Genomic DNA, 27,698 nt, shown 5'->3' with positions numbered 1-27,698 from the left:
ACCTACAATGTACCAATAAAAGAATTTAATACAAAAAAAAAAAGGAAAAATAGTGAATTGTCTAATTTTAACATGGAAATCTATGAGTACCCCAGTGCTGATGTACATAATAGCCATTTATAACTACTGAACCACAAAATAGCTATTTTACAATTTTTAAACCACTTAAATATTTTCCAATGACATCTGTTCTGCTAAATCAATGCCTTTCTTGGTATTGCAGTCAAAGATAAGATCAGGTTTTGTGTTTCCAGGTTTTCCTTCCATCAGTGTACATGTATGATTTTTTCAAGTCATTAACATACAAACAATTCTTTTATCAGTCCACTTAAATTTTTACCACAATAATTTCCAAGTTTATTTTGCCACATTATTTGTTTTGTTTTTCCTTGTACTGGTAAAAATTTTCTACTTTACTGTACTGTGCCATAAAAATACATTTCTTGGGCTGGGAATTTAGCTCAGTGGTTTCACCACCTGCTGCACAAGTGCAAGGACCGGTATTCAATCCCCGGTACCAAAAAAAAAAAATTTTCTTTTTGTGAAAGTTCTCATGCTAGGGGCATCCTCACAGAATAACTATCTGCACTTAATGTTTAGAGTTCAAACAGTAAGCCATTCATTAATTTCAAAACAACATTATACAAATGCCCATACATTGCAGGGTTTGTACTTTTTCTGGCATAGACATGTAAATCATAGGTGTAACCATTAGGCAAACATAATTTATATAATTTCATCCCATATTAGTGCCTTTTTCCTTTGATATACTGTTGATAATGCAGTCACCTTCCCACCATAAAATCATACTTTCATCTATTACTAGATTTTCCCTAAATTTTATTGCATTTTTAAATGTACTAATAATTTATGTGATTTTTCTAAATTTATTCAAGAGATCATTAGTTCTGCAAATAGTATTGTCAGAGAAATGTAAATAGTTCAAAACAGCCAAAAAATGTTCCTTTTGCACGGCATTCTTTATGTCTGTTAGGACACATATTACTTTCAGGCCAATTGTGGTGGGTTAACTAATGGCCAACTTGGAATGCCCAGATGAACTGAGTCAGAGTGTTTCTGGGCATAGAAAACCCACCTGAGGATTGTTACCAATGGCATAAAATGAGAATAGAAGGGAAAGACGCAAGCTGTTGATTTTCCTGGAGAAGCTTGCCACGGCTGGTTTTCCAGATTACAAACTCGGCTGTTCTCATCTTCAGAGGAGCTAGGGTCCTCGCTGTCACTATAGATGGCTGCTACTCTCTTTGGGGGGAGCCACAGTCTTCACCCTGAGCCTCCAGGCTCCAGTGCAGATCCCTCAGCATTCTGGCACAGATCCTTCACCCTGCCAGCACAGACTTCCTAGCTTTCACCACTGGCCTTTGGACCTTCCCAGTGTAGATCCTTTATACTACATGGACTCGCATAAGACACTGCCACAGGCTCTAGGCCTCCAGCTGGAGTCATGGAGGACATTGCTGTGGGATCCAGGCCCTCGGCTGGACTTGTTGGGTCTCTAGCAAACATACTGATCTCTGGCACTCTTCTACATTTGACTTTTTTTCATAAATATTATACAAATAATCCTACAAAATTATGTGTCCCGTATTAAATTTGTTCCCTTGCAAACCCTGACTACAACACCAATACAATCTAATATCTAGTAATGGTACTATCTCCACAACTAATAATGTAGCTATAAAGGTTTCATCTTGCTAATTGTAACAGATTCCCAGCGTTCCTGGGTTTTTTTTCCTTTTTTGCACTAAAGCCACATTGTGTGTCAGATCTATTTATGTCTTCAACTATAATTTACAGTATAAGATATGAATGATTTATACAATGTAGAAGGATCAGTGCAGTGAAGAACAACAAAGGAATAATACAAGAAAAATTTACCAGTGAACTTAATAATAATCTAGCCATGAAACAACAATTGCTGTGTTTGTTTTAGTGCCTTATATGAACAAAAAGGCATACACAGCGTAGTAGCTATGTAAATCAGACAATTGAATTCAAATCAGAGCTGCTTAGCATGACACATACAAATTAAATCAGAGCTTTCCAGCTGCAAGACATTTGAATTACAGTCCTGAATCCATTCAAAACTTTTACTTTTCATGGTCATTTTGACTTTGGGGGAAAGCCAGGAGTTTCACTGTGCCAGATCCAGTGAAGAAGATGGGTAAGGACACATCTCTTATTGCTACTTAATTTGACAGATAGTATTATAAAGGTTTTTCATCAATTCAGTACATCAAGGCAGCCACAAAGAATACTGACAAAAGAAGACTTCTGCAACTATTTCAGAAAGCTGAAAGAATAGTAACTGTGTTCAAAGGAAAGGGGGCTATTTAGAAGGATATTAATAGTATGGTGTCTTTTATTGGAATTTTTTTCTTTTTTATTAATTTTATTGGTACATTTTAGGTATAAATATAATGACATTCATCATTGGAAATTTGTACCATTGTGTAATCTGTCTTGGTTCTTATTTTTTCCTCCATTTCCCTGCCCTCCCTTCAACCCCCCCAGCCTTCCCTATTTACAAAGACTTTGTTACCCTTTGTTCATTTTCTCATATTAATTCCATATTGTAGTTATTTTTAAAACATTTACTGTATCATTTGACCACAGCTCATATATGCATATGCAGATATGCAAGTTTAACAATTGCTAAAGTTATAAATAAAAGTTTTGTAAATCCAAATGAAAAGGAGAGAAAAATCAGTGAATGTGTAACCCTTCATATTAATAGGCTAATGAAGAAAAAACACTTGACTATATCCATTCATGAGCAAAAAAAAAAAAAAAACAACAAAAACTTTCAGCAATAGAGAACTTCCTCAATTTGATAAAGAATATCTCCAAAAAAAAAACCCAAAAAAACCCTTCAATGATTATTCTCAATGGTGAGAAATTAGAAGTTTTCCCAATAAGATCAGGAACAAGGCATGAATGTCTCCTTTCATTATTTATTTCCCTTCAACATTTTACTTGAAATCTTACTAACGCAAGAAGAAAACAGGAAGGAATAATAGGTATAGGATTGAGAAAAGATATAAAACTGTCATGGTTCACAGAAGACATGACTGTATAAGTAGAAAATGTAAAATAAAAAATTGACAGAAGGAAAAACTGAAGCTAATTAGAATTACAACAAGGTTTCAATACACAAGGTAAATATACAAAAGTTAATCGCATTCCTATATGTAAGCAATGAACAAATAGAATTTGAATTTAAGAATAAAGTATCATTTACATTATCACTTCCCAAAATGAATTGTTCAGGTCTAATTTCTAACGAATACGTACAAGGTCTATTTGAGGAAATTACAAGACTCTGATGAATGAAACTGAACAACTAAATAAATGGAGAGATATTTCATGTTCATGTACGTTATGATTCAATTATTACCATAAGGTTAATTTTCTCAATGTGATGTATAGATTCAATGCATTCACAATAAAAATCCCAGCAAGATAACATGTGAATATCACCAATCTGATTCTCAAGTGAAGAGAGGGAAAAAACCCAGAATAACCAACACAATATCAAAGAAGAATAAGGTCAGAGGATTTACACTCTCCAATTTCATGACTTTAAAGCTGTAGTAAAGAAAACAACATGATAATGGTAAATAAGTCAGGGTAATAAAATAGAGAATCCAGAAATAGACCCTCACAAATGTAAGGAAAGCTTCTTTGACAAAGGAGCAGAAAAAAAAAATACAATTAAGTTAGAACAGTTGGAAAGCTACATGGAAGGAAGAAAAGGAGGGAGGGAGGAAGGGAGGGAGGGGGAAGGAAAGAAAGAAAGAGAGAGAGAGAGAGAGAAAGGAAAGAAGGAAGAAAGAAAGAAAGAAAGAAAGAAAGAAAGAAAGAAAGAAAGAAAGAAAGAAAGAAAGGGAGAAACAGACAGGGAAAGAGGTCAAGAGGAAGAGAGTGAGGAAGGAAAGAAGGAAGAAAAGATCTAAGCGTAGATCTTACAATTTTCACAAAAACCAACTCAAAATATATCATAACCCTTAATGTGAAATGCAAAAGTGTAAAACTGTGAAAAATTAACATTAAACAAAATGTAAATTACCTAGAATATGATGATGACTTTTTGGATATAACAGCAAATACCCGATTTATGAAATAATTGATAAGCTAGACTTAACATTAAAAATGTATCCTCCATGAAGGATGATAAGAAAATAAAAAGGCAGTCCATAGACTGAGAAAATATTTGAAAAAAAACATATTTGATAAAGGACTATTACCCAAAATATACAAAGAATTTGAAAAATTCAACCATAAAAAACAAACACCCTGATTAAAAGTAGGCAAAAGTCCTGAACAGACACCCCACACAGAAAATATAAATGGCAAATAAATGTATGTAAAGGTGCTCAACATTTTACCTTATTAGGGAATTGCATATTACAGTAACAATGAAATAACCACTATACATTTATTAGAATGGCAAATATCCAAAACATTGATGCCACCAAATGTTGGAGAAGCTGTGGAGTAGTAGGAACTCTCAGTCATTGCTAAGGGGAATGCAAAATGTTACAGCCAATTTGAAGACAATCTGGCTGTCTTATAACTAAACATGATCTATCAGTTTAACCCCTTATATGCCCACACAAAAACTTGCATATGAATGTTTATAGCAGTTTTATTCATAGTTGCCAAAACTTGGAAGCAACCAACCTATCTTGCAGTAAGTAGATAATATAAATTTTTGTACATTGAAACAATGAAATATGATTCAGCACTAAAAAGAAATGAGCTGTCAACCTATGAAAAGACATGGAGGAATTGTAAACTCATATTACTGAGTAAAAGAAGACAACCTGAAAAGGTGACCTGCTGTATGGTGCCAACTATATGACTTTCTGGAAAAGGAAAAACCATGAAGACAGTAAAAAATGTTAATAGTTGCCGTCAATGGGTGGTCAGTGAGGAATAAATAAGTACAACATAGAGGATTTTTAGGGCAGTGCAATCATTCTGCGTGATATTTTAGTGATGGCTACCTGTCATTATACATTTGTCAAAACCCATAGAATGTATAACACCAACAGTAAACTCCAATGTAAACACTGGATTGTGTGTGATAATATGTCAATATAGGTTCATCAATTGTGAAAAATGTACCTCTAGTATGGGATGTTGATAATGGGAGAAGTTGTGCACATAGGTGAGGGGGAAGTGGCTGTAGAGAAACTGTCTGTACTTTCAACTCAATTTTGCTAGAACTTCTCTCAAAATAAAGTATGTTAAAAATTAAATAACAGTTTTGAAGGTACCCAGCAGAGACACACTGGAAAAATAGTGGTAATTGATACAATGTCATAGGTGGATTTCAAAAAATTATATTAAGTCAAAAAAGCTGGACAAAAAAGTCCAATAATGTATAATTTCTATATAAAATTCTAGAAAATTAAAACTGATCTATAGCTACAGAAAGTAGGTGAGTGGCTACCTGGAGATGGGAATTGAGTAGGGATGGAAGGGCATGATGAAGGGACCATAAAGGTACCTCTGAAACTTTAGGGATGCTAAGTGATGTGTTCACTTTCTGGATTTTGGAATGGGTAGGTATAGGTATAGGTGGGTTAGTGTCACAGGAGCCGTGAACATTAAAGTCCAGTGTACACTGGGACACATTATGGCATTAGCTTTGTGGGCACTAAACTCTGGCAAAATACACATTGCTCACTGGAGTTACACTGACAACTTGATTCACCTATGCCCATCAGACAAACATAGAAATTTAATCCATCATGCAAAAATTTATTTGCATACAAATATATGGAAGTTTTCATGTATGTACCTAACATTTTCCCTAGTTTCATAAAATGTTATAAAAAATCAAGAAAACATGGATTCATGTCACTTATAAATTACAATTAAATTAAGAATTACTTATCAGCAATCATGGTACAGACAAAAACTTATGACAGTATCTCTAATATATGTGTACATTGAGCTGAGGTAGAAAAGTAGACTGAAAAGAGTCAACTCATGATTTTCAGATCTATAGGTTCTCCCAAGTATTATTGGTATTTTGGTATTGCTGGTAAAACTCACATTTCCCAAAATTCTTCATAAAGACAAGACAAACAATGTATTTATAGGGCTTTAAAATTACCATACAGATGTAGTTTTCTGTTATGTTAATGTGACATGGATATTTCTATATTTCCTAGATAGCTACATAAATAATAATTTTACTAACTCTGTGGCTTTCACAGGGTTATGAAGGTCATCAAAGCTTATTCCCTGGCATTCATGTGTTTTAGGACACAGGTCTGTCCAATTACAAACAGGCATTGGGCCATTTTTTCACAGATGGACTTATATATAGCCAGCCAAGTAATGATATAATCACTGAGCACCAGGTGTTAGTGATGAAAGGAATGTTCCCAGCCAAAAGAATATTGACAACACTGTCCATCTTGAGCTTACTTACATACATTTTGGGTTGGGACTAGTGTTTCAATCATAATATAAGACTAAATAGTGTCCTGTTTTCCGAAAAGAAACTAGATTTGTGCAAGTACAGTAAGATACATTCCATATTAGTAGAGGAATTGCAGATGACTAATATTCTGAGTAGGTGGATTGACACAACTGAGGAAAACATAATAGAAATAACATCCATCATTCTTCTACTTCAGTGACTTCCAGGACTTTATCTAGCTGGCTGATAATGGGTTAGATTGGGTGAAAGAAACTACTTCCTCATGTTATTGAGTCCCCAATGCAGAAAGGCACAGGAACACTGCACAAAAGCCACCAGTTATAAATTATGAACTGTTAGATTGAATGGCTTAGATAAAGCTTCTAGCCATCCAGAATAATTAGCAACAGAAGCCTAGATATTTGGTTTCCATACCTCCTGTTTAAGTAGAAGGTTGTAGAATATGCCCTTGAACAACATAAAATTGATAGTTTCCTAACCTTCTACTGCAATTTAGAAATTTTTTGCAAAATTCACTATAATTAGTGAGTACATAATTCCATGCATATAAGGAAAATAGCTATCTAATATAATGCATCAAGGAATACAATAAGATGTGTCTATGAAATAGACCCATCACATTGAATGAGCTGGTCACCTAGCTCTTGAGTTCTTATGTATATCATTATAAGTACTTGCTGTTGTTCCAGAACTTAAGTTGAAGCTTACTCTTTTATATATACAGCAGTAAGACTAAGTTGTTAAGATTTGTGGGTCATTGCAGTTGTTAGCTACCTGCTGATGAGAGTCTAATGTCAGGGGGCACATTTGGTGTTTGGGTTGTTTTCAGTGTGACTTACTTTTGATTTAGGTACTTACTTCATGTTTATTATAAATAGCATTTCCCCAGTAAAATTTATAACCTAACTGTAAACAGCTCCTCCAGGCTAATGTTTTATATATGAGATCCTGAGCAAAGACATTTTGAGGGGAGACAGTTTTTTTGTATTTCTAATTTTCTTTTCAAACCTACAGATACAGAATAGTATTATTAACTAAGTAAATATAAAACTATTAAAATAGTTGTATACTGATGTAACTTCTCTTAAATTTATAACAAATGAAAATTTTACTCTAATTATCTGGTTCCTTTCATACATTATCTGAAGATTACTTACACCAGGAACATACACATTTGATTTATTACAAGGAGCTATACATTGGATAAGAGAAATAAAAGAAAGGCACAAATAATATTTAGTAAGTTTGAGCCACCATTAAAAGTTAAAGTATTATTTTCAATTGACCAAATTTTGGCGATTCATCTAAAAAAGGAAACAAATGTGAACTAACATAAAGCATGTACATAAAGCATGCGTTGAAGAAGTACATGAGAAACTTTTATTTGGCTCACTGTGTAAGAATCTTGTAACCAGACTGGGTTGATGTTTAACATAGACATGGGAAGGTCAAGCCAGCAGTGCTATAATCCAGCACTGAGCCCACTTGTTTCATTGGACTTGTTTTTGTGTTATACTTTCTCTAGCTAGACATTCTAGACACTTTTCTATCCTGATCACCTCACTTGCTTTCTCAGAACCACTCACAGGAGACCTATTCCTTTTAGAATGGAGCCCACCATCCTCCAAGAAGGGCAGCATTCTTCCAGATCTAACCTCTGGCTACTGCTGCTGGTTGGTCTTTTGCCATTTTCCCTATGACTTTCCAACTTTCACCAACAATGGAGGACATGCAATGCCTTAAGCATCCTTGACATCCCTATTTCCCTCTTCTCCTTGCAAAACCCAATGCATCCTTTAAGCTTTAATGCAGGCTTTGATCTCCCTGACCTTAGCAGAGACCCATTCTCCCCGCAATGCATTCCTCTGGTCCAGTGCTTTTCTGACTGCATTGTGACAGCCACCTTTTGTTTTGTTGCTGATAATTATGGTCAAGTGTATCTCTTTTGAATATTTAAAAAGAGTGCATGCCTATTGTAACAATTTTAGCAAAAAGAAATATATGAAGAAAATAAATTGATAGTTTTTTCTTTTCTTCCAGTTTCATTCCCCCAATATGATTAATGTGAATTTTTCTGTGGATTCATCAATAAATTGTTCCATAAGCATTTAAAATATCAGTATCTGTATGATTTCTTTAATTCTATTTCTTTAAATAATAAAAATACTCTTTATTGACCATAATTTTTTATATAATAGTAGCTCCTATAAATCTCTCAAGATCAATACAAACACAGACACCAAAATTGTAGTAAGGCATAAGTGTTGGGCAAAATTTTCTTTTGATCTTTTTTTTCTTATGAACTATTATGCTGAAGTAAATTCTGTGTATATAAATTATACACAAGTACTGTTGTTTTTGTTAACATGGATAATGATAAAGCAACAAGTACATTTAAAATTTTTATTTGTACTGCCTATTTTTCAAAGAGGTGTTTCCCCTCTCACACAGTGTCGTCTTTAACATATATATACTCACTAGCTTGGGATCCTAGTTTCAATAAAATCATGTGGGAAAAAGGTATAGCATCTTTGCTTTTGATTAGCATTTCTCTGACTACCAATAAAGTTAAGCATCTTTTCATGTTATTAGCCTTTTGCATTTTTTCTTCTGAGATGTGCTTTCTTGTATTCTTTAGTATTGATTTGCAATGTTGGCCATTTGTTAAAAGTAATTAGTAAAAATATATTTTAAAAGTAAATATATTAACCCTTTTTCAACTATATACTGTGTAAATAGTTTGCTGTTTTTCCATAGCAGAAATTTTACAAGAACAGACCATTTTACTTTATGTGGAGAGAGAATTATTCAGTTTACATCTTTCAAAAGTTCTCCTTTCATTCCCATCCCAAGTTTGTATGAATTGCCATCTATCTAGTCCATCTAATATTTTATTAGATCTTTTGTTGTTGGTTTTCATGTTTGGTTATTTCAGCCACCCAGAGTTTTTTCCTGAAATGACCATCTCTTCAGTTCATCTTCTTCATCACTTCATCTTCTTTTCATCTTCTTCAATGAGCTATTTACCCATACCTCTTCATCACACAACCCATCATTGTCCTACTGAGTGAAAATGTGCACTTTGTCATATCTTAAGTTATGTAAATACAAATATTTCTGTAGTCTATTCTATTCCATTAGCCTATTTATATATTTCTATGAATACTATCATTCTTTGCCTTCCAAAACCTTAACTAGTTGTCAGTTGGAATGCCTGCTAGGACTTGTTACTTTAAAACTGTCTTATAAATCCTTATGCATTTATTTAAAATACGATTTTCAAAAAATTCTTTGCATCTAATCTTTCTTACCTTATCCCCAAAATAATTCTACCTGGACCTCCAATATGACTTGGATCATTTGTATACACATTTGAGGGCTGGTATTGAAATGGTCAATACCATATACTTTATAGTCAGAAACTTTCTGTCTTTGTGTACTCATCTTCTTTTTAAGACTTATTAAAGGTTTTTTTGTTATTGTTGTTGAATAAATACATTAGTATTTTATCGCTTTTGCGAATATTAGGAATGAGATTTTTTTCTATTCAATTTCTAACTGGATTTTGCTATTCTGAGAAAAATCAATTTTTAGCTAGATAGTTTGGTTCCAGCCACTTAAATTATTTTCTTTAATTTTCATAACATTTCAGACTCACATTTTTTAAGTAGGCCAGTCATCTAGAGATAAAGATAAATTTGTCACTTTTAACATGTGATATATGTTCTGTTTTCTTATTCAACAATGGATAGTATCATTATTAATGAGCATTCTCATTTAGTGCCTGATTAGTACTTTTTTGGCAAGTGACGTAATCAAATTTATGAGACCGTTAGTTTGTCATATTTACTGAACCAGGTATTTACATTTTTTTCATGATTTTTTAAGGGAATTGATTCTAAGTTTGATCAAATTATTTGGGATTGGCAGAGCATAACCACATATAGCTCCCCTACATTTTTGTTAGTATACATTAAATTGATGAATATATAAAGAACAAAGACTTCACATAATCTCTGACTCCTACTCACTTTATTGGTGCAATCATTACTGCTTAGGCATATATATCACACGTTTATTTTGTTTGTTCACTGTCTTTCTATCTTAGAATGTGTGTACTATCACTGTTTTTGTTGTTTATTCTTATCACCTAGATTATCTGCCACAGAGATTATGCTCAGTAAATAAGTAATCAAATGTTCAGACTATGTCCCGAGCATGTTTATGTTTTAATACAATACTGGACTTAACATTCCAATAATTTATTTTGAATTTTTGTATCAGTATTCATTACTAAATTGTTTTATAATTTACCTTTTGATACTTTATTGGCTTTTTCAACTAAATATATACAAGTTCATGTGAATTAGGAAGAATTTGCTTTGTCTTATTCTATGATTTGTATTTTGATAGGTAGCTTGGAAATACCTATGCTTTTGTTCACAGATCTTTTCTCATTTTTCTTTGATTCTTCTTCTCTGTGTGAATTACATATCAATGTTCTTCTCATGCTTGTATTCATGACTCTTGAGTTTTTCACTCATGATTTCCGTTCTATGAATAGTTTTGTCTGCCTTTGATTTTGTTATTATTTGTTTGTTTGTTTTTCTAGATTTCAAAATTCTTAAATTGTATCCTCAAATTATATTTTAAACTGATTGACAGAACATCTTAAATCTTTGTTATTTTCCTTAAGAACTTTCTTTCTACTGAGGAAAAAGCAATCCTTCTGACAGGAAGGTCTGACTTCCCTAATCACCTGCAGCTGGGAGAAGCCCCTCAGTCCCCCTACCACAGGCCCCTCCTGGCATGAACACATGTCTAACAGAGACTGTTCTCTCACAATCTGGTCACTTAGGTGGCATCTCTGAGAATTGTTTGACCTTTATAATGGTAAAACTGGTTAAAAAGGAGAGATATTCAATCTCCTTTTCTAGCCATCCCTTATTTTGTTTGTTTTTATATTTTTTCTCCTTGAGCCAGTACTTTCTCTGACCCAAAACTGATCATCTTTGTCTCACCAGCAAAGCATGCATTTCTCAAATAATACAGGGAAAATAAATTGCTTTAATGGTACAATCATGTCCAAAAGTTTTTTGTTTGTTTGTTTTTTGGTATCAGAGATCAAACTCAGGACCTTGTGCTTGCAAGGCAGGCAGCGGAACCACTGAGCTAAATCCCCAGCCCTTGACCAAAAGTTTTGATGCTTCTCTCATTTATTTTATTACAGAGACTAGATGTGGTATTAGTCAATTTGACTCTGAAATTGGTGTTTCCAGTCAATGGGAAAGAAAGACAGACAGACACACACACACACATACACACACACACATCTTTTTAATTCTTTTATTATAATTGATTATATTGATACTATATTTTTAAAAAGCTACTCTCTGCAACATTTGTTTTTGTTTATCCATCTTAGTTTTCCTGAACATGTATAGTTCATAGGTAAATTTTTAAATTACATTTTACTATCGTTTCTAATGAAATAAAGTAAAAATAGAGAATGTAAGAAACACACTATATAAAGCACTTACTTTTGCCCAGTTTTGTCTCAAGTGGAATGTTTATGGTAGCATGTACTGCCTGTAATAAAGAAAACAAAAATAAAAAGAAGCTTTAAATTCTACTTGCCAAAGAAGCAAGGACTTTTTCAGAAAAAAGTTTAGATTCCAAGTCTAAAGTCATTTAAAATGTTTTAAAGCTAGAGTTATTTTTTTATTGCTCAATATTTTTTTTGCTTGTAGCTAAAAACAAGTTATATTATCATTTTTGTGAATTATTGCTACCAAAAGGTATATTTCTCTTGCACTTTCTGTGCCCAGACTGGACACTCTAAAGTGGCAGTTGCTGTGTCCCTCAGCTTCTGTCTGGGAGAGAAAAGTGACAGCATCATTTTGCCATCCCTTCATCCAGGGAACAAGGGCTGTTTTCCAAATGAGCAGCACAATGGATACAACATCACAACAGAAACATCAATAAAAGTTGGGAAGAAGAAGCAGGCTGAGGAAAGAACAGAGAGAACCTCTGTATTCCCAGGAATGTATGTCTATGCCCAAGGCTTTTCTGGCAGCCAAGCTCTTCAGTGCCCCACCCCATGACCTGATTGCTCTTCAGAGCCTTCCTTTGTTACTCTTCACACCAGCTGGAAAGAGTTCCCTTCTCCTCTTGGATACCTATAGACTACATGCCAGCTCCCGGAGTAGATGTCCTCAAATCCTTTGCTTCTGTGAGTCCCATTGATGTTAGTAGTACTCTATAGCAAGGGCCTCAGGCACTTGAAAAGGTCACTTTTCCTCAGGCACTCAGGAAAGGTCTGTTACCCAGTGGATCAGAACCAGGGAAGATCTCCAGAGCAAGTGACACTGAAGGGCTTTTGAAGGGGTAGCCTGAACAATACTAGGTTCTGAGCAAAAAGCTCTTAAGTGGAGAAGGTAGAGGAGCAAGGTGGATACAGCTAAGGGAAAACCACAGGACTGGGCCTGGGGAGGGTCTGGTGTAAAGAAAGGATGGTGAAACTGAGGAGGAAAGAAAGTTTCAAGGGCCTTGGTCAGGGACAGCATATCAGGTCTGGAAGATAGTTAACCAAGAAAATGATTTGATGAAACAGCTCTAGCATTATTTGCTACTGTTGATTAGAATGAGGTTTTTTTTCCATATTCAGAAATAAATATGAAATAACTGCCAACTTCTAGAGATTGCCTGGAAAATGCTAGGAACATAATAACTCATCTAGGGATGGTGAGTCATAGTAAATTTTCAAAATTATGACTTGTCTCTTCAGTTTTTGCAAATTATTACCAGCTCACAGATATTTGTTTATATAGCCTCTCCTGGGGGTCAAATTCTGTAATGAAATAGAAAATCAGCAGCAAGAGAAGAAAATACAAAAGGAAATCCTCTGCTTTAACAACAAAATATTTCAACAACTTATTTTATTTATTTGAAGCAAAAGCTGGAAAGCATTGCCTGAATATGAAACTAGCAAATGTTATGGATGCAATTGTGCTCTTTCAAGCCATCACATTATGACAGAACATGAAACCTTTAGTATCTAAAGAAAATAAAGAACAGCGGGAATAATGGATATTATCTTCTATAGTCTGGCTAGGCTACAAAATTGAAAGAGGAGAGATATGTACAGTTTATATACCAAGCATGCAGCATCACTTAAGAAACTGCTGTTATATTGAGGTCAGACAGAAGTAACAATTCCTAAACATTTTTGGAATAAGGATGGAAATCCAGGAAACTGATACCATTCCAGAGCAAACAACCAGTTAATTGAATGTCAGACCTTGGAAAAGAAAAATGATAATTATACTATATGTCATGTGTATATAGATTCTTTTGGAATGACCAGTAATTCCTGGTGTGGAAGTCAACTTTTCATCACTAAGACAAAATATCTGATATAATAAACTTGAAAAAGAGAAAAGATTTATTTTGACTTACGATTGTAGATGTTTCATTCCATGGTATCATGAACCCATTGCTTTTTTAGGTGACAGAAGGCAATTGTGGGGTTCACATGGCAGAACCTGTACACCTCAGGACCAAAAAGTATAAGAGCAAGAAGAAAGGGCTGGAGTCCTACAGTTCCCTTCAAGGGATTGCCACCGATAACCTAAAAGACCTCCAACTAGGCTCCCCCTTCTGGAGGTTCTACTCCCTCCCAGTAGTGCCCTGTGGGAAACATGTCTTTAACACATAGGTCTTTGGTGAATATTCCATATCAAAACTTTAGCAACTTATGTAAGTTAAACATCAGGAGAAGTTACCTCTGCCCATTGGGGATCTCTAACTCCCTCCCAGGGAGTCCCTGCTAGATGGAGAAAACAGCTTTGACAGTGTCCCTGAGTTCCAGAAAGTTTGGAGTCAATGAGTTTTTATGACTGCTAAGAGCAAGATAATTATGAACAAGTGAATAAATATGAACAACTTTAGTCAAAGCATTTGCTCTGAAAATTTCCCAGTGGGGTATTATCTGGGGAACAACTGATAGAGCAAGGGCTTTCACTAAAGTCAGAAAGAAAAAGGAAAACCCTTGTTTTTCAGGCTAAAATATCACCTGAAGAAATAGCCCCAGAAGTGGCTCTAGGCACTACCATGTTACACAACCAAAAGTCTGTTTTGAAAAGGTGATCTGTCAAAATTGGTGACAAAGAAATAGTAATGAGACATATTCTTTGCTGTCTTCTTCTTCTTCCTCCTTCTCCTTCCCCCTTCTCCTCCTCCTCCTCTGCCTCCTCCTCCTCTTCTTCCTCCTCCTCCTCCTCCTCCTCTTCTTCTTCTTCTTCTTCTTCCTCTTCCTCCTCCTCTCCTCCTCCTCCTCCTTCTTCTTCTTCTTCCTTTCTTCTTCTTTCTTCTTTGTAGAAAAAAGATTGACAATGAAGAGTCACATTAAAGAGCACATGTCCAGACTATCAAAGCCCTGGCAGGACGATGATAGGATGAAATCCATAGTAAGGTGCATTAGGAATTGCAGGTGAACACCACTCCCCCTCCCCATGTCCCCAAGTCAGGGAGTTTCTGAACCCCTAGTTCTTTGCCTTTGTCCTTTTTTTGGCCTGAATTAGAAGTAACCTTTAGTGATTAATATAGATAACTGTATTTAGCATCCTCAGGATCATCCTACTGGATTAGTGATAATTTTAGACAATTTATATTTCAGAATCATACTTATTACTCTGGAGGCTGAGAAGTATTTTGAGTTTAGAAATTTTTAAACTTTTGGAAGGTTATGTAATCTATATGTTTTAACCCTGAAATATCCACAGACATGTCTATATTCTATCAATTTCTAAAAGTTATTAATTTGCAATTAAAATATGAAAATTCACAGGAAGTAGGTTAAATATATTCTTAAAGTAATATTATGCCACTTTACTTCAGGTTTCACCATAAATGAAATTTAGTGCCAATTTTGGAGATTAAAATAGTTAAACTTTGAAGCCAAATATGATGGTGCAGGCCTGTAGTCCTAGCACACTGGGAAGGGAAGTTCGAGCCCTGCCTGGAAAACTTAACCACTTAGTGAGACTTTGTCTCAGACATCTGGGGATGTAGCTCTGTGTGAAGCCCATGGGTTCAATCCCAAATACCACAAATAAACTGGGTTTTCAGAGCTTTTTGAAATACAGAATTTCAGTTTTATTACCTGCTAAACATTGTCTGAGGGAATAGATCTTTCAAGTTTGGTAATAAGGATAAAATTTTAAAGTTCATTTGAAATTTAACAGTAACTATATTGATGTAAAGATGCTCATGCTCTTAGACCTGAAATAGTAATGAAATTCTAGAGCTCTGGGATGGATATACATATCTAAAACTTTTCCTTTGGGTTTAGAATGGCTTGACTTGGAGCCCATGTACAGGCCTTGAAGTGTGTAGGTATGTGTGGGTATGCATGTGCACAACCATAGCATGTGTGTATTTACTCTTAACACACAGAGAGAGGTGCTGGAGGAGCTAGATAGTTCTCCCAGTGGCCTTGGTAGTGGATGTGGTGCAGACAGGCAGTACCTGATAGCCCTTCTCAGAAAGCTCTGACATGGTTTTGTTTTTTGTAGGAGGAGATTGATTTTCTTTCTTCCAATAAATTTAGCATATCAACTAGAGGCTTTGTGCACACCTTATTAAGAGAAAACAAACTTGGTATTGGACATGATAACAATCTCATTAACTTTTTAGATTTGATTCGTTAAACTAGGTGTAACCCAATTTTAAAACTGACATTGCTAATTATCAATGTCTTCAAGTATTCTACAATCTTCAAGTATTCTAGAAGTTGCATGGCTATATGAAAACTGATATGATGACTGACAATTTGTATACCACCCAGGAAATCTAATAATTGTGAGTGAGGGCTGAGGCAGGACTGCAGCCAGAAGACGAACAAGTCAAGCTGTGATATGGTTCTTAAAGTCTCCTGATACATGTGTAAGATGATTATTACTAGATCATTCCATAAGCAGTGACGTGGGCTTGTCCCTTCATTTGATCCCCCAAAATTTGGGTGTATAATCTTTTCACAAGTAGAGACCAGTTTAAACTCAATACACAGACAATGTGTATTTATATATCATTGATAATTTATGTAACACACGCAATTTATGTATCACTAACACATTTTACAGGGCAACATCTGAATATAACCTTTTCCTGTCATGAGGCTAATTAGAATGCTACCACTGACGATGAGTGTAGGGGGACTTTGACTCACGGATGGATTTGTCTTGGAGAGATGCAGCAGTCACCTACACATGGCTTGCAAGTCCACAGTGCCTTCACCCTCTGCTCTGTGTGCTTCGCTGACCTTTGCAGATATCAGCTCTCAAACTCCCTAACTTGGTTAGGCTAGCCACAGGAAACAGAAAGAAGGCATCTCTGGCCCTAGCTGCATCTCATTCATTGTTGTAGTTCCCACTAGACTGCCCAGCACAGGGCTGTGAGAACTCAGCCACCTGCTCTCACTGTCCACCAGCCCTAAATGTCAGCTGCCCCTAGTGAGGCTAATCTCAAGGTGGCTTCCTTTCTCTGTTTAGCTCTTTCTGCAATTTTATTATGTTTGTAACTAGATCAGTGTGCTAACTAGTCCCTGAGACATGCAAATGGCCACCCAGTTACATGTTAAGCACAGATGATACATCCATTATAATCTTCTTAGTGAAAATTGAGTGACTGTTATTTGAAAGAAGATGTTTGTACTTTTGTAGATATTAACTAAATGATTTGGAGTCTGAAATGATATTTAACTATTTGTAAAGGCAGATACAACATTTTACATGGAAAACAATTGTTATACAGTATATATGAAGTTATTTTACTTCAGAATGTTCAATAAAATCTACTAGAAGTTTCATCCCCATATGGGTGTGTGTGTGTGACTAGACTGGACTGTACTGGGACAAGCAAGGATTCTAGCCCTTATTGGCTATTGTTAGAGTAATTTGAAATTTGGTATTTGATATTGACTGATTAGCCTCCAATCATGTAAGTTTTTACACAGTTGGGACCCTGGTACTGATCTAACTTTCAGGCATTCAGACTGGTTCCAGTGTGCATGTTCCAGTGTTCTATGGCTGCTTCTCTCTGTGGGGGACACTACTCATGTGTTGTGATGAAGGAGAGGGAGAGTAGCCGCTGCAGACAGTGAAGTGCAGCACATCCAGCTCTCTCTGCTTCGGTTTGTGTAGCTATGACTTGACCAAAGGACCAGGCCTCTGTGATCTGCAATGAGAAGTCAGGCAAGTGATGACAAATACAAAACTCCGGGAGAGCAGGACCTCACACAAGGAAGTGGTAAATGTGTGAGCATGTATTTAATGATTTGAGGAATACAACTTTGTTGGATTTTAGATTTTTTTATTTAATACTACTAAAGTGGAAAACACATAGTATTTAACAGTGTTGCAATAAAAAGCTATATGGGTTTTTAAGGTCTTGTTTTTTTCAGGGTTTTAAAAATAATTTAGGCTATCATTTGAAAACAAAACCAGTTACTATCATAGATTGTTATCTCTGTGCCTAATGGAATCTTTCCAGAAGTGAGTAGATGGATTCAAATGGAATAAACCAGCCAGTGGGAACTAAAGGTCCTACTTAGATAGAAGACTTCACTTAAATTAACAGGATTTTTTTTCTTTTTTTAGCTGATTTATCCGTGAGCTGATGTTTTTTAAGAGGTGGGCTGAGTCCCTTTCAGACTCTTTGTTTCTCCACAGTCAGAGATTCTGTATGGGCGTTCCTGGAATTGACAGCTGTCCTCTCTAATGAGCTAAAACATTCTCATACTATACTCATAGGGCACTGTTTCCCTACTGACTCGGAAGCATTGTTGCTGGCTAACCTCTGACACCCCCTGAAACCAGAAACAATGCTACTTTGGGCAGTCAGGCCTTGGGGTTTCCCTGCAGTCCTTCAGCATAGCTAGAGATTTTCCTGGCCCACTTGCTAGGGCCCCTAATGCCAGGACCTCATAGTGGTGTCAGCTTGCCAACCCACCTCCTTAGACTCTAGCTGAAGATTTTCCTTGCTTTGGCTTTATTGATTTTTTTAAAACATAACAATCTAGAGAAGAAAACAAAGAAAACTTGAATTCACAGTCCCAAAAGATCCTGCAATTTTCTGGGAGATGACACCCTTCTGTTAGCAAGCTCTCTGAAATGCCCAAGGTTGAATAAAGTCTCTAAAATCTCTTCTAACTTCTGAGGGGTTTTTTGGGGGGGTGGGGTGGTGATTTCTTTCTTGCTGTTTTGTATTTTTTTGGCAGGGTCTCACACATGCTAGTAAGTGCTCTACCACTGAACTACACTGCCAACCCTGGTTGAGTTTGGTTTTGAATATATTTCAGCAAAATCAAAAGAAGCTTGGGAAATCTTAGCCCATTGATTGTACAGGAAAGGAAATGACTAGACTGCTCTAAATATCCTCTTTAAAAAGACATTTTTACTACACAGAAACAGTTCTCCACAAGTCTCTTATGTTTCTGCTTATCTCATAAGGGAGCTGCTAACTACTTTTTGTTCTGGATCCATCTTTTTAAGGAAAAGCTAATGACCTTGGAGGAGAAAGATAATCTCTCTCCAGAATAAAAGGGACATTTGTTTATTATCCAGTATAGTAAAGACAAAAATCTCCCTTCAAAACAAAAGATATGAGGTTTCTAAATTCAGGTTCCTAAGCTGTGACATCAAATCAATTCACATGTAGCACTGAGCTCAGCCAACCCTTCCCTCCATGGATGTCATAGAAACTGGCGAGTCATGATGCTAGCACGTCTTTTTGCCTGAGCTAAATTATACAGTTCTTTGTCTCCAATCCAAGTCCTTCATCTTTCCCTAGCATCCATGATAATATAGCCAACTAAGTAGCTTGCAAGCTGGGCAAAATCTTGGGCTCTTCAGTGTTCCTACCAGTTACTCTGGTACTATAGAGAAATCTCCTTTCTTAAAAATTGACTGATAATGCACTGAAATTCACTGATGAGACATCCATAGTTAATATGCAGGGTTGGTATTTTGTGCTCTAATTTTGTCACACTGTATAGATTACTAGAACTTGCCAAATATCTGTAGCTTCTTATACCATTAGCTATAAGCTTCCATCCCAAATAAAAAGGATTTCAACTTTTATCTGGCTGAATTTTATCTAGGGTTAGAACAATTTGTGATCTGTTGGCTAAATGTCTATCAATAGTTCCTTGCAAGCTAAGAAAAAATATAAATACTGGCTATTTATCTGTACCTTCACAATGGTCCAGCAAACTCAGCTCTTTTGAAGGAATTACTTATGTTACAAATGAGGGTGTTTTTCTCTGCAAAAAGCAGTTGCTAGTTTGATGTATACCATAAGGTTTGGTCATGTGCCCCAAACTTGTTTTATGGTCAGGAATTTTTAAATCTTTTTCTCAATATCCTTAAATTAGCCTTTGAAGAATTTGTACCATCTCAAAAGATTCGGTGAAGGGGATGGCATGCCATGTTCAGAAAAAAAAAAAAGCAAAAAAACCCCAGTGAGCTAGTGTGGTTTCCATGCTGCTGCAGGAAAAGGCCTGGGCTTACAGGCAGGAATCCATTCACATGCCTGAACCTGGGCTCCATCACACACCCTAGGCTCCCCATTTGTTCTAGAAAGGCTAGAAACAAGCCTAGGCTGAAGAATGCAAGTAAGAGGGTCAGCTAATATACCACTTCTCAGGTAGGATGGGTTCCAGTGAAATGGCAGTTATACCATCTGAGATTGGTTAAGAGACATGTAGTGAAGAACAGCCTTGCCTGCAAACACCTGGCTTTAAGATATATCACTATAAATTGGCACCCTCCAGATTTTTAAAGTACTATATATGCCTGGGACATGGCATTATTTTCAGAGGCAGTAAGAAAGTTCTGTGTAACTGTAGCCCACTAAGAGAATATGTAGTGCGTACTTTCCATTGCTGTTGGAATGACTCTTTGGTTCTCAAGTGCAGTTCCTAGAGCATCACCTGGAAACTTGTTAGAAACACAAATCCTTGCCCTCACCCCAGAATTTAGAAAACCAGGAAGTGAGTCCAGCCATCTCTAGATTAAGAGAGCCTATACCTCACCCCCACTGCACCCCAAGTGATTCTGATGTGCCCCAGAGTTGCAGACACACAGCTGCTGCAAACAGCATGGTATATTAGAGGAGAATGGAGATAGCTGGGGAGAGAGCAAATCCAGTGGTGCTGTCAACAATGACATTTGCTAACCAAGTATTGTAAATTCTCATTTAAGAAAATATATCTAATGTGTATATCATGCCAGGTACTGTTAGAAAGAAAATATGAATAAATCATTCTACAAATTTCTGAGGATGGCTTAGCTATGTCTTGCAGGCAAAATCCAATTTACTACACATTTTAAAAATAGCCATGCTGGGCCGGAGATTTAGTTTAGTGGTTTCGCCTCCTGCTGCGAGAGCGCAAGGACCCAAGTTCAATCAATCCGCGGTACCAAAAAAGAAAAAAAGATTTCTTTGGGCCGGGAATTTAGCTCAGTGGTTCCGGCGCCTGCCTTGCAAGCTCAAGGCCCCGAGTTCGATCCCCGGTACCTAAATAAATAAATAAATAAATAAAAATAAAAATAGCCATGCCTGCTTATTTGAATGTCCTTTATGGCTGTTTTTAAGCTCCAGCGCCCAGTTGATAAGAGGAACAAAACTTTATAGTGCACAAAACCAAAAACATTTAATATTCACATCTGGAACTTTCCACAGAAGTTTGCCAACTTCACGTGTACAGTAAAAAGGGAAAATACTCTGTATGTTCCAAGTAGTTATACTCAAGCCAAGTTAGGAGATAATGTGGAATGCGGGGTTCCTCTGCTGGTCCGGAACATTGTTGCATAGATGTTTTGCAGTAGCAGGAAGTTTGGCTTCCTGGATGTTGGTGTCATGGAAAATGTAGATTACTTGAGAAGTCTAGCAATGACTGGCCAAACATCCTGCTGTGTGAATGAAAAGAAAGGATGTGAGAAAAAACATGGAAATTAGAAAAGCAGAAAATGAAGAAAAGTAAAAAAAAAATTTTTTTTTTTTGTTGAGAAGAAACAAAATGATCAGTCAAAACAATGTGAAAAGTTAAAATAAAGATACATGTTGCAGGATGTGGTTGGGGAAGGAACTCAGAAACAGGGGTGCTTATGAAATATTTCCATTTGTCTTGCAGGTAGCCTGGGCAGAACTGCCTCTCAGGGAATTCTGGGACGCTAAATAAGGCAGAAAGGGCTGGTTCTAAATTAGACAGGAGAAAGCCACAGTGTTCTACGACGGAGTCCCTGACCAAAGTTCATATATTTTTGTGTCTATGATTACACAAACCTCTCTAGATCCTTCCCGTGTTTTACATCTTGCTGCTAAAGGACTAACTGCCTTTCCGGACTCAAGTGCAGTTCTTGGCTTTACTTCTTATTGCGTGACTGTGGACAATTCATTTCAGGCCCCAGAGTCACCCTTTCTTCATGTGTGAGAGATTGCTTTAGGTTATCTCTTGCTTCTACCTTCTCTCTTTTTTTTTTTTTTTTTCCAGACTCACTTATTCTCAAGGGGCATGGATGAAGGAGGGGGCACAGAGTGTTTCCCATGCTCCCAACTCACAGCAGTGAAAAAAACTCAGTACCTTCCCTGTAACGGAATTGTTGACTAGTTTGGCCCCAGGCACGGGCTTTCTTTTCCGGTAAAATATGAGGCTGATTTATTCCTAATTCACAACAAATGACAGATTTTTTCTCTTGTACAGAGATCATTTACGATCAATATATCTAGATAAGGGAAATTGGCCTCTAGATAAGGAAATTGGGATCCGTTGGCCTGATTGTGTTTCTCATTCTTTCAGGAATTTTTCTTTAAGTGTGGAGCACACCCAACCTCTGACCAGGACAAATCAGTGGCTTTGAATCTAATAACAACCAACAGCCGGGACATCACTTGCATAGCATGCACAGATATCAGGTGAGGCTCCCAGACAGTGCCCCCTAAGCATCTTGCCTGCCCAGCACCACCCTCTTTGTGACTTCTTCCTGACCTATTTCAATGCTGTCCACCCAGTCTGGATATGTTTTAATGTGATGAAACTATTGAAAATACCAATTACTTTAAGTTAGTGATCAAAGAGGGAGCCAAAATAAGTGAGATGACATATCTAATATAGTATAATATTAGTTAATCTTAAGATGTAAATTCATGTTTTAGAGCATAAAATGTAAACTTAATCACATCAATAAGTTCTAAATTAAATTTAAAATATGATTCTAATGTTAGGAATAGAATAATAATTTATAGGCACCATTTATTCCTAGGATATATAGCCCATCTATTATATTCTTCAAATATTTTTTCCATTCACTTCACTTTTCCATTCACTTCTTCCATGTATTTGTCTTCCATGTATTAACATTGAGGCACCGCATACACTCATGCACCCAAAGTGAATCATGTAGCTAATTTTGCATTCGATTATTTCTAATTCTAGGGAATACCAGTAAAGAAAGAAAATATAGAGATGGTGCATTAGAAAAAAGGAAAAAAAAGTGACTAGACTTGAATTATAGTTTAGAGGCTAAGGTCAAAGTTGGAGAATCTGAGTCTGTTTAGTCTGCAGAGTAACCTGGTGAGATGGATAGAATAAAATAATTTAGCTTCAGAACATATTCTCCAAGGTTGACAAATAAGTTCATATGGCAATAGTTGGGAATTAGCTGTGGTAACAGGAAGAATCCCCCCCACCCCACCCCAGTACAGGGGATCAAACTCAGGATCTTGGGCTTATGAGATAGGCGTGGTGTCACTGAGCTAAATCCCCCAGCCTGAAGAACTTTTAATAGAATGCCAAAATGGGCTATTGAATAGTCAGAGAATTTTTTTTCATATTTTTAAGCAAAAACAGGTATATTCCCTAATTGGCTTTTGGATCTGTATTAGATGACATTTGAAAGATACTTTATGCTCTATGATTTCATGATTAGCAGGTATTAATATTCCTAACATGATATTTCTATTCATTAGTAACTTTAAATTAAAATATTGAATGAAAGAAGCCTAAAGCCTTAACAACACCTGTAAAACAAACTTGTTTTTGAGAAGGAAAAAAAGGAGACTTATTTTTTCTTTACTGTGTGTTTAGTCTCTACTATGGCAAGAAGTAGCATAATACTGCCTTAAAATAGAACATTTCAACTTCCCTTTGGCAAGGTGAATGGCTATGTGTGACTAATGCTTTGAAAATGTAAGAAGAGCAGCAAAGATGATGCTTCTGGTATTTCAGGAAAGGTACTAGGAAGTGCTAAAAATGAGGGTTCATGTACTCTGATAGCAATAGGTAATTAAAACCACTTTTCAGTTTTTCAAAAGAAAAATTCAAAACTTTTTTCTGTAAGTCAGAATGCAGCCCTGCCAGCCTGTGTTTTAAAACGTTCCATTAACATGATAAACATGACATTAAAATATGTAGAGATGATCATATTATTTGACTATGAGTATTGCCCTCCCTGTTTCCTGCTGCTAAGCTGCCACTTTTACATTAATAACCAGCAAAATCTTTTGAAGAAAATGGGCTGCCTCCTAGGTACACAGGGAGATAATTGCTCGAAAAAGAATATTGTTGCAATAAGATTTTTCATATTTTTAATTTAGGTGATTTATAAATAGAAGCTATACCATATTCAGTTAAAATTTGTGTGTACAAGCCAACCACTTGAATGAGTAAAGCCCCTTCTTGCATAAGGAAGCAGAGTAATACCCCACAGGTAGAAAAGAGAAAGAGACTCTTCTTTCTTTGACAGATTTGTGGGTAAGGCTGTCATGAAACTTGCAAGAGGACATTCTAGTACTGTATGTTGTAGTTTGGTGATCATTATGAGTTTTTCTCTCCCTGATAATGCTTTATTCTTTAAAAGTAACTCACTCGCAATAAACTATAAACCATGCTAGAAATTATTTTAATCCAAATGATTAAGAAGATTTTTAAAATTTTTATTATGCCTTAATATTTGCATACATTTATGTGTGTGCAGTTTGTAATTATAGTGTGTGGTCCATTACATTTAACATGACACCACGGTAACTTTTCTCTGCCATGAAATATTTTATGAAAGCAGTTTTAAAAATAGGTAACTACAATTTTATCATATGGGAGAACTCTAGTTCTCCATGGTTGATCATTTATATTACTTCTAGTTTTCCTTATAAAATAAGTAAAACTGAAACCTATACACTTTTATAGAAATAATTGACTCTATGCTTTGATTCTAAGCATATAATTACAGGAACAGGAACAAGTCAGTGGTAATGGACTTTTTTTAAGGTTCTTGATGCATAATGCCAAATCTCTGTCTCACAGTCTCTCCCTTCCTCCCTCCCTCTCTCTTTTAAGATTGTGACTACCCAAGTTTGACAGAGCTTCTTTCTGTTTTTCTCCTAGCACTGTGTTTATATTTTCAGTTTTTACACATTTGGATACAAGAAATAACGTTTATAACAATAGTTTTAAAATTGTTAGTAGTATTATAGGCAGTTAAGTTAAATAGAAGTTAATATACAGTCAGAGAAGGACTGGACTCTAAAGGAAGTCAGCACAAAAATAAAGACATCAGAATCATGGCTGTAGGCAAATCTGAAGAAGGCAAGATCTCAAGATAGAGATGTAATAGCCAGGCCTACATGCTTCCTTGAGGGATAAACAATAACTTGGAATTACACTGTAATTAGCATCACTGGATCCAGTAAGTCTAGATGGGCATCAGTTGCCCAGGGTAGGTGACTACAGCATCTGGACCCATCACTTCCCAAAAATGTCTTTGTTCTTTCCATGTACCTTTGCTACATGACTCATTTCCCTTGTGGATCAATATTGGTTAAGCAAGTATACTTGTAATCCTATAGGTTGATTGTAGTTTGACCCAATTGTGACTTTGCTGTATACTCTTGACAAAGGGTTTTGGTGGCAACCCAGTTTTGGAATCCCCTTGTGTCTTTTGGGTGACAGCTCTCACTAAACCTTTCCTGCTCTTAACTTCTGTTGTCTTTAGGAATTCTTTCTTTGATATTCAGGGAACAAGAATTTGGCACATCCAACATCTAGCAGTTTGAGAGTTATATTTCTCCTACATCAGTAGTAAGCTTAAACATTTCTCAGTTGCTTATTTGCATTTTATGTTGTGAGAACATGATACACAACTTTCTTAGTTCAAAAACTTTAGGGAGAATATATGAAATACATCTGGTCTCAGCAATCATTTTCTCACTCAATAATGATACTATCCACTATATCCTTTACTTATATAGATTATGGGCTTTTGAATTTATATGTAAGTATATTCCTTTGGTCATTATACAATTTTATATCTTGCTGAAGGTAAATTTATGACTTTCAAACGTCTTAATTAATAACAGATTTGAAAATAACAGGTTTTTTATCTATATTTGGTGATTTTTAAATTTTTATATATGGATTAATCATACATCATTCATCAAATTAAACATACTTGACCATATAAGAGGTGAAATCCAAGGATACTGTTAATTTATCTATAAATCTCTTTTCTCTGTACCTCTTATAATACTAACAAAAAATAAGAATTTTGTATTTGTGTTTTATAGACATATAATTTAGTGTGTGTCTTTTATTCATTTACTTACCTCTTCAGTAATAAATCAAGGAGCTCCAGTGCCACTTAGCTATCTTTTTAAGCTTAAGAGAACAACATACTCTCTTTGGCCTTTAGTTTATGTATACAATGCAAGAAGTTAAGTGGGTGATCTGGTGCTAACAGACTGCAGAAGAGAGGAGTCTAACTTATTCTCAGCTTGTGAATGTATTGTATACCTAAAATGTACCAATAAAAGAATTTAAGGGAAAAAATTATTATACCAATTGAGAAAACACTTGTTTGTTAAGCTGTATACTGACAGATGCAGAAATAGAAGACAAGGGTTTCATTGATGCTGCCTACCAAATCATGTATTATATGTAGGAGAATAAATAAGAAAAATGTGCTATTCACTGATAGTTTTTAGGCTTAAAATTTAGTTCAGGTATGTAATTTGTGTCCTTTGAGTTTACATTTCAGATAAAATATTGTCTTCTCTTTTAAAGAATAAAGTGAATTGTTAGAGAACCAGAACCTCCTAAGGTTTTATATGAACTTTCAGGCTTCCTTCTGAAATCAAGCTTATAGTCTGCTCTGCTTATCTACAATGTTGACCTGATCTTCACTCATTCAAGTTTACCAGTTGGTAGTCTGAGGTTTAGGAATAAAAATGCAGTGAGTCAAACAGAAAGCAAAAGCCACAGGCAGAACAGTAGAATGGTTTGGTATTCTCAATAGAAATGCTGTCAAAAGGTTCAAAACAATTTTGGATACCTTAGTGTGACTCAGGAATAACAATGTTAAGTCTTTTGAAGTAGACAAAGGTATAGCCAACAGACATACATATTCTTCCATAACTGGTGTGTATATCTTGGGACCTGGCCTGTACAAGTGTTTGGTAAGGGATAACCATTATTTCTGCTTCTTGATTCTCACTGTACAATTTTATTCTTTAAAAATTTTTAAATGTAAAATTAGCAAATGTGCAAAATAGAAAAATCATTACTGTAATAGATTTACCAAAAAAGAAAAAACTCATCCTTGCTCTTCCCCTGTGTCTCTCCTAAGATTGGCCAGATAGTCTTTACTTCTTTCCTCCTTTATTCATCCTTCCTTCATTTACAAAATTGAAGGCAAACTGAAAAATAACCATGTTTCCACAGTTAAAATTTAACCTTCCTTAAACAAGTTTAGAAATCCAGTTCTCAGCTGAGCATTATATCTAAGAACTGATACTACCTCGTAACTTCCCTCAATTTTTCCTTATAAAGACATGTTTTTGATGTCATTGTTGTTTGATATAAATGGTTTTATAATTTTCTTACCTTCAGATTTGTCTTAAAATGAAATTCATTCAGCTATTGAAGCAATGCTGTCATGGATTGCAGACTTAAAAGATTTACTTGGGCCTAGAGATTAGCAAAGATTTATCTCGAAGTCCATTTGTACTTGTTCCTGGTATCCCTGCGTGAGAGTGATTTAACTATCATTTGACAGTATTTTGGTATCCATTCATTCATTCTCATTTAACAAAGGGAGATAAGACTTGGGGATCTTAGTTATGTTCCCTTCGAATGCATCTGTTATGTCTTAAGCTTTTTTTTGTC

At 35.7% G+C, this 27,698-nt stretch overlaps 1 protein-coding gene across 2 annotated transcripts in view; it reads left to right on the top strand.

Moving 5' to 3' along the window:
• The window catches only part of Prkn (parkin RBR E3 ubiquitin protein ligase), a 1,513,344-nt gene that overhangs the window by 865,699 nt on the left and 619,947 nt on the right, over positions 1-27,698 (top strand). For both annotated transcript variants that reach the window (XM_087188172.1, XM_087188173.1), the window contains exon 6: positions 22,341-22,456. In XM_087188172.1, coding sequence (XP_087044298.1) covers positions 22,341-22,456 — 116 coding nt within the window. The remainder of the gene's footprint in view (positions 1-22,340; positions 22,457-27,698) is intronic.

Source organism: Heterocephalus glaber, unplaced genomic scaffold, assembly GCF_053883595.1.
Source record: "Heterocephalus glaber isolate CG9 unplaced genomic scaffold, H.glaber_assembly_v1.0 deba00001523, whole genome shotgun sequence".
Classification (NCBI taxonomy): Eukaryota; Metazoa; Chordata; class Mammalia; order Rodentia; family Bathyergidae; genus Heterocephalus; species Heterocephalus glaber.
This window is presented reverse-complemented; position numbering and strand designations above follow the sequence as displayed.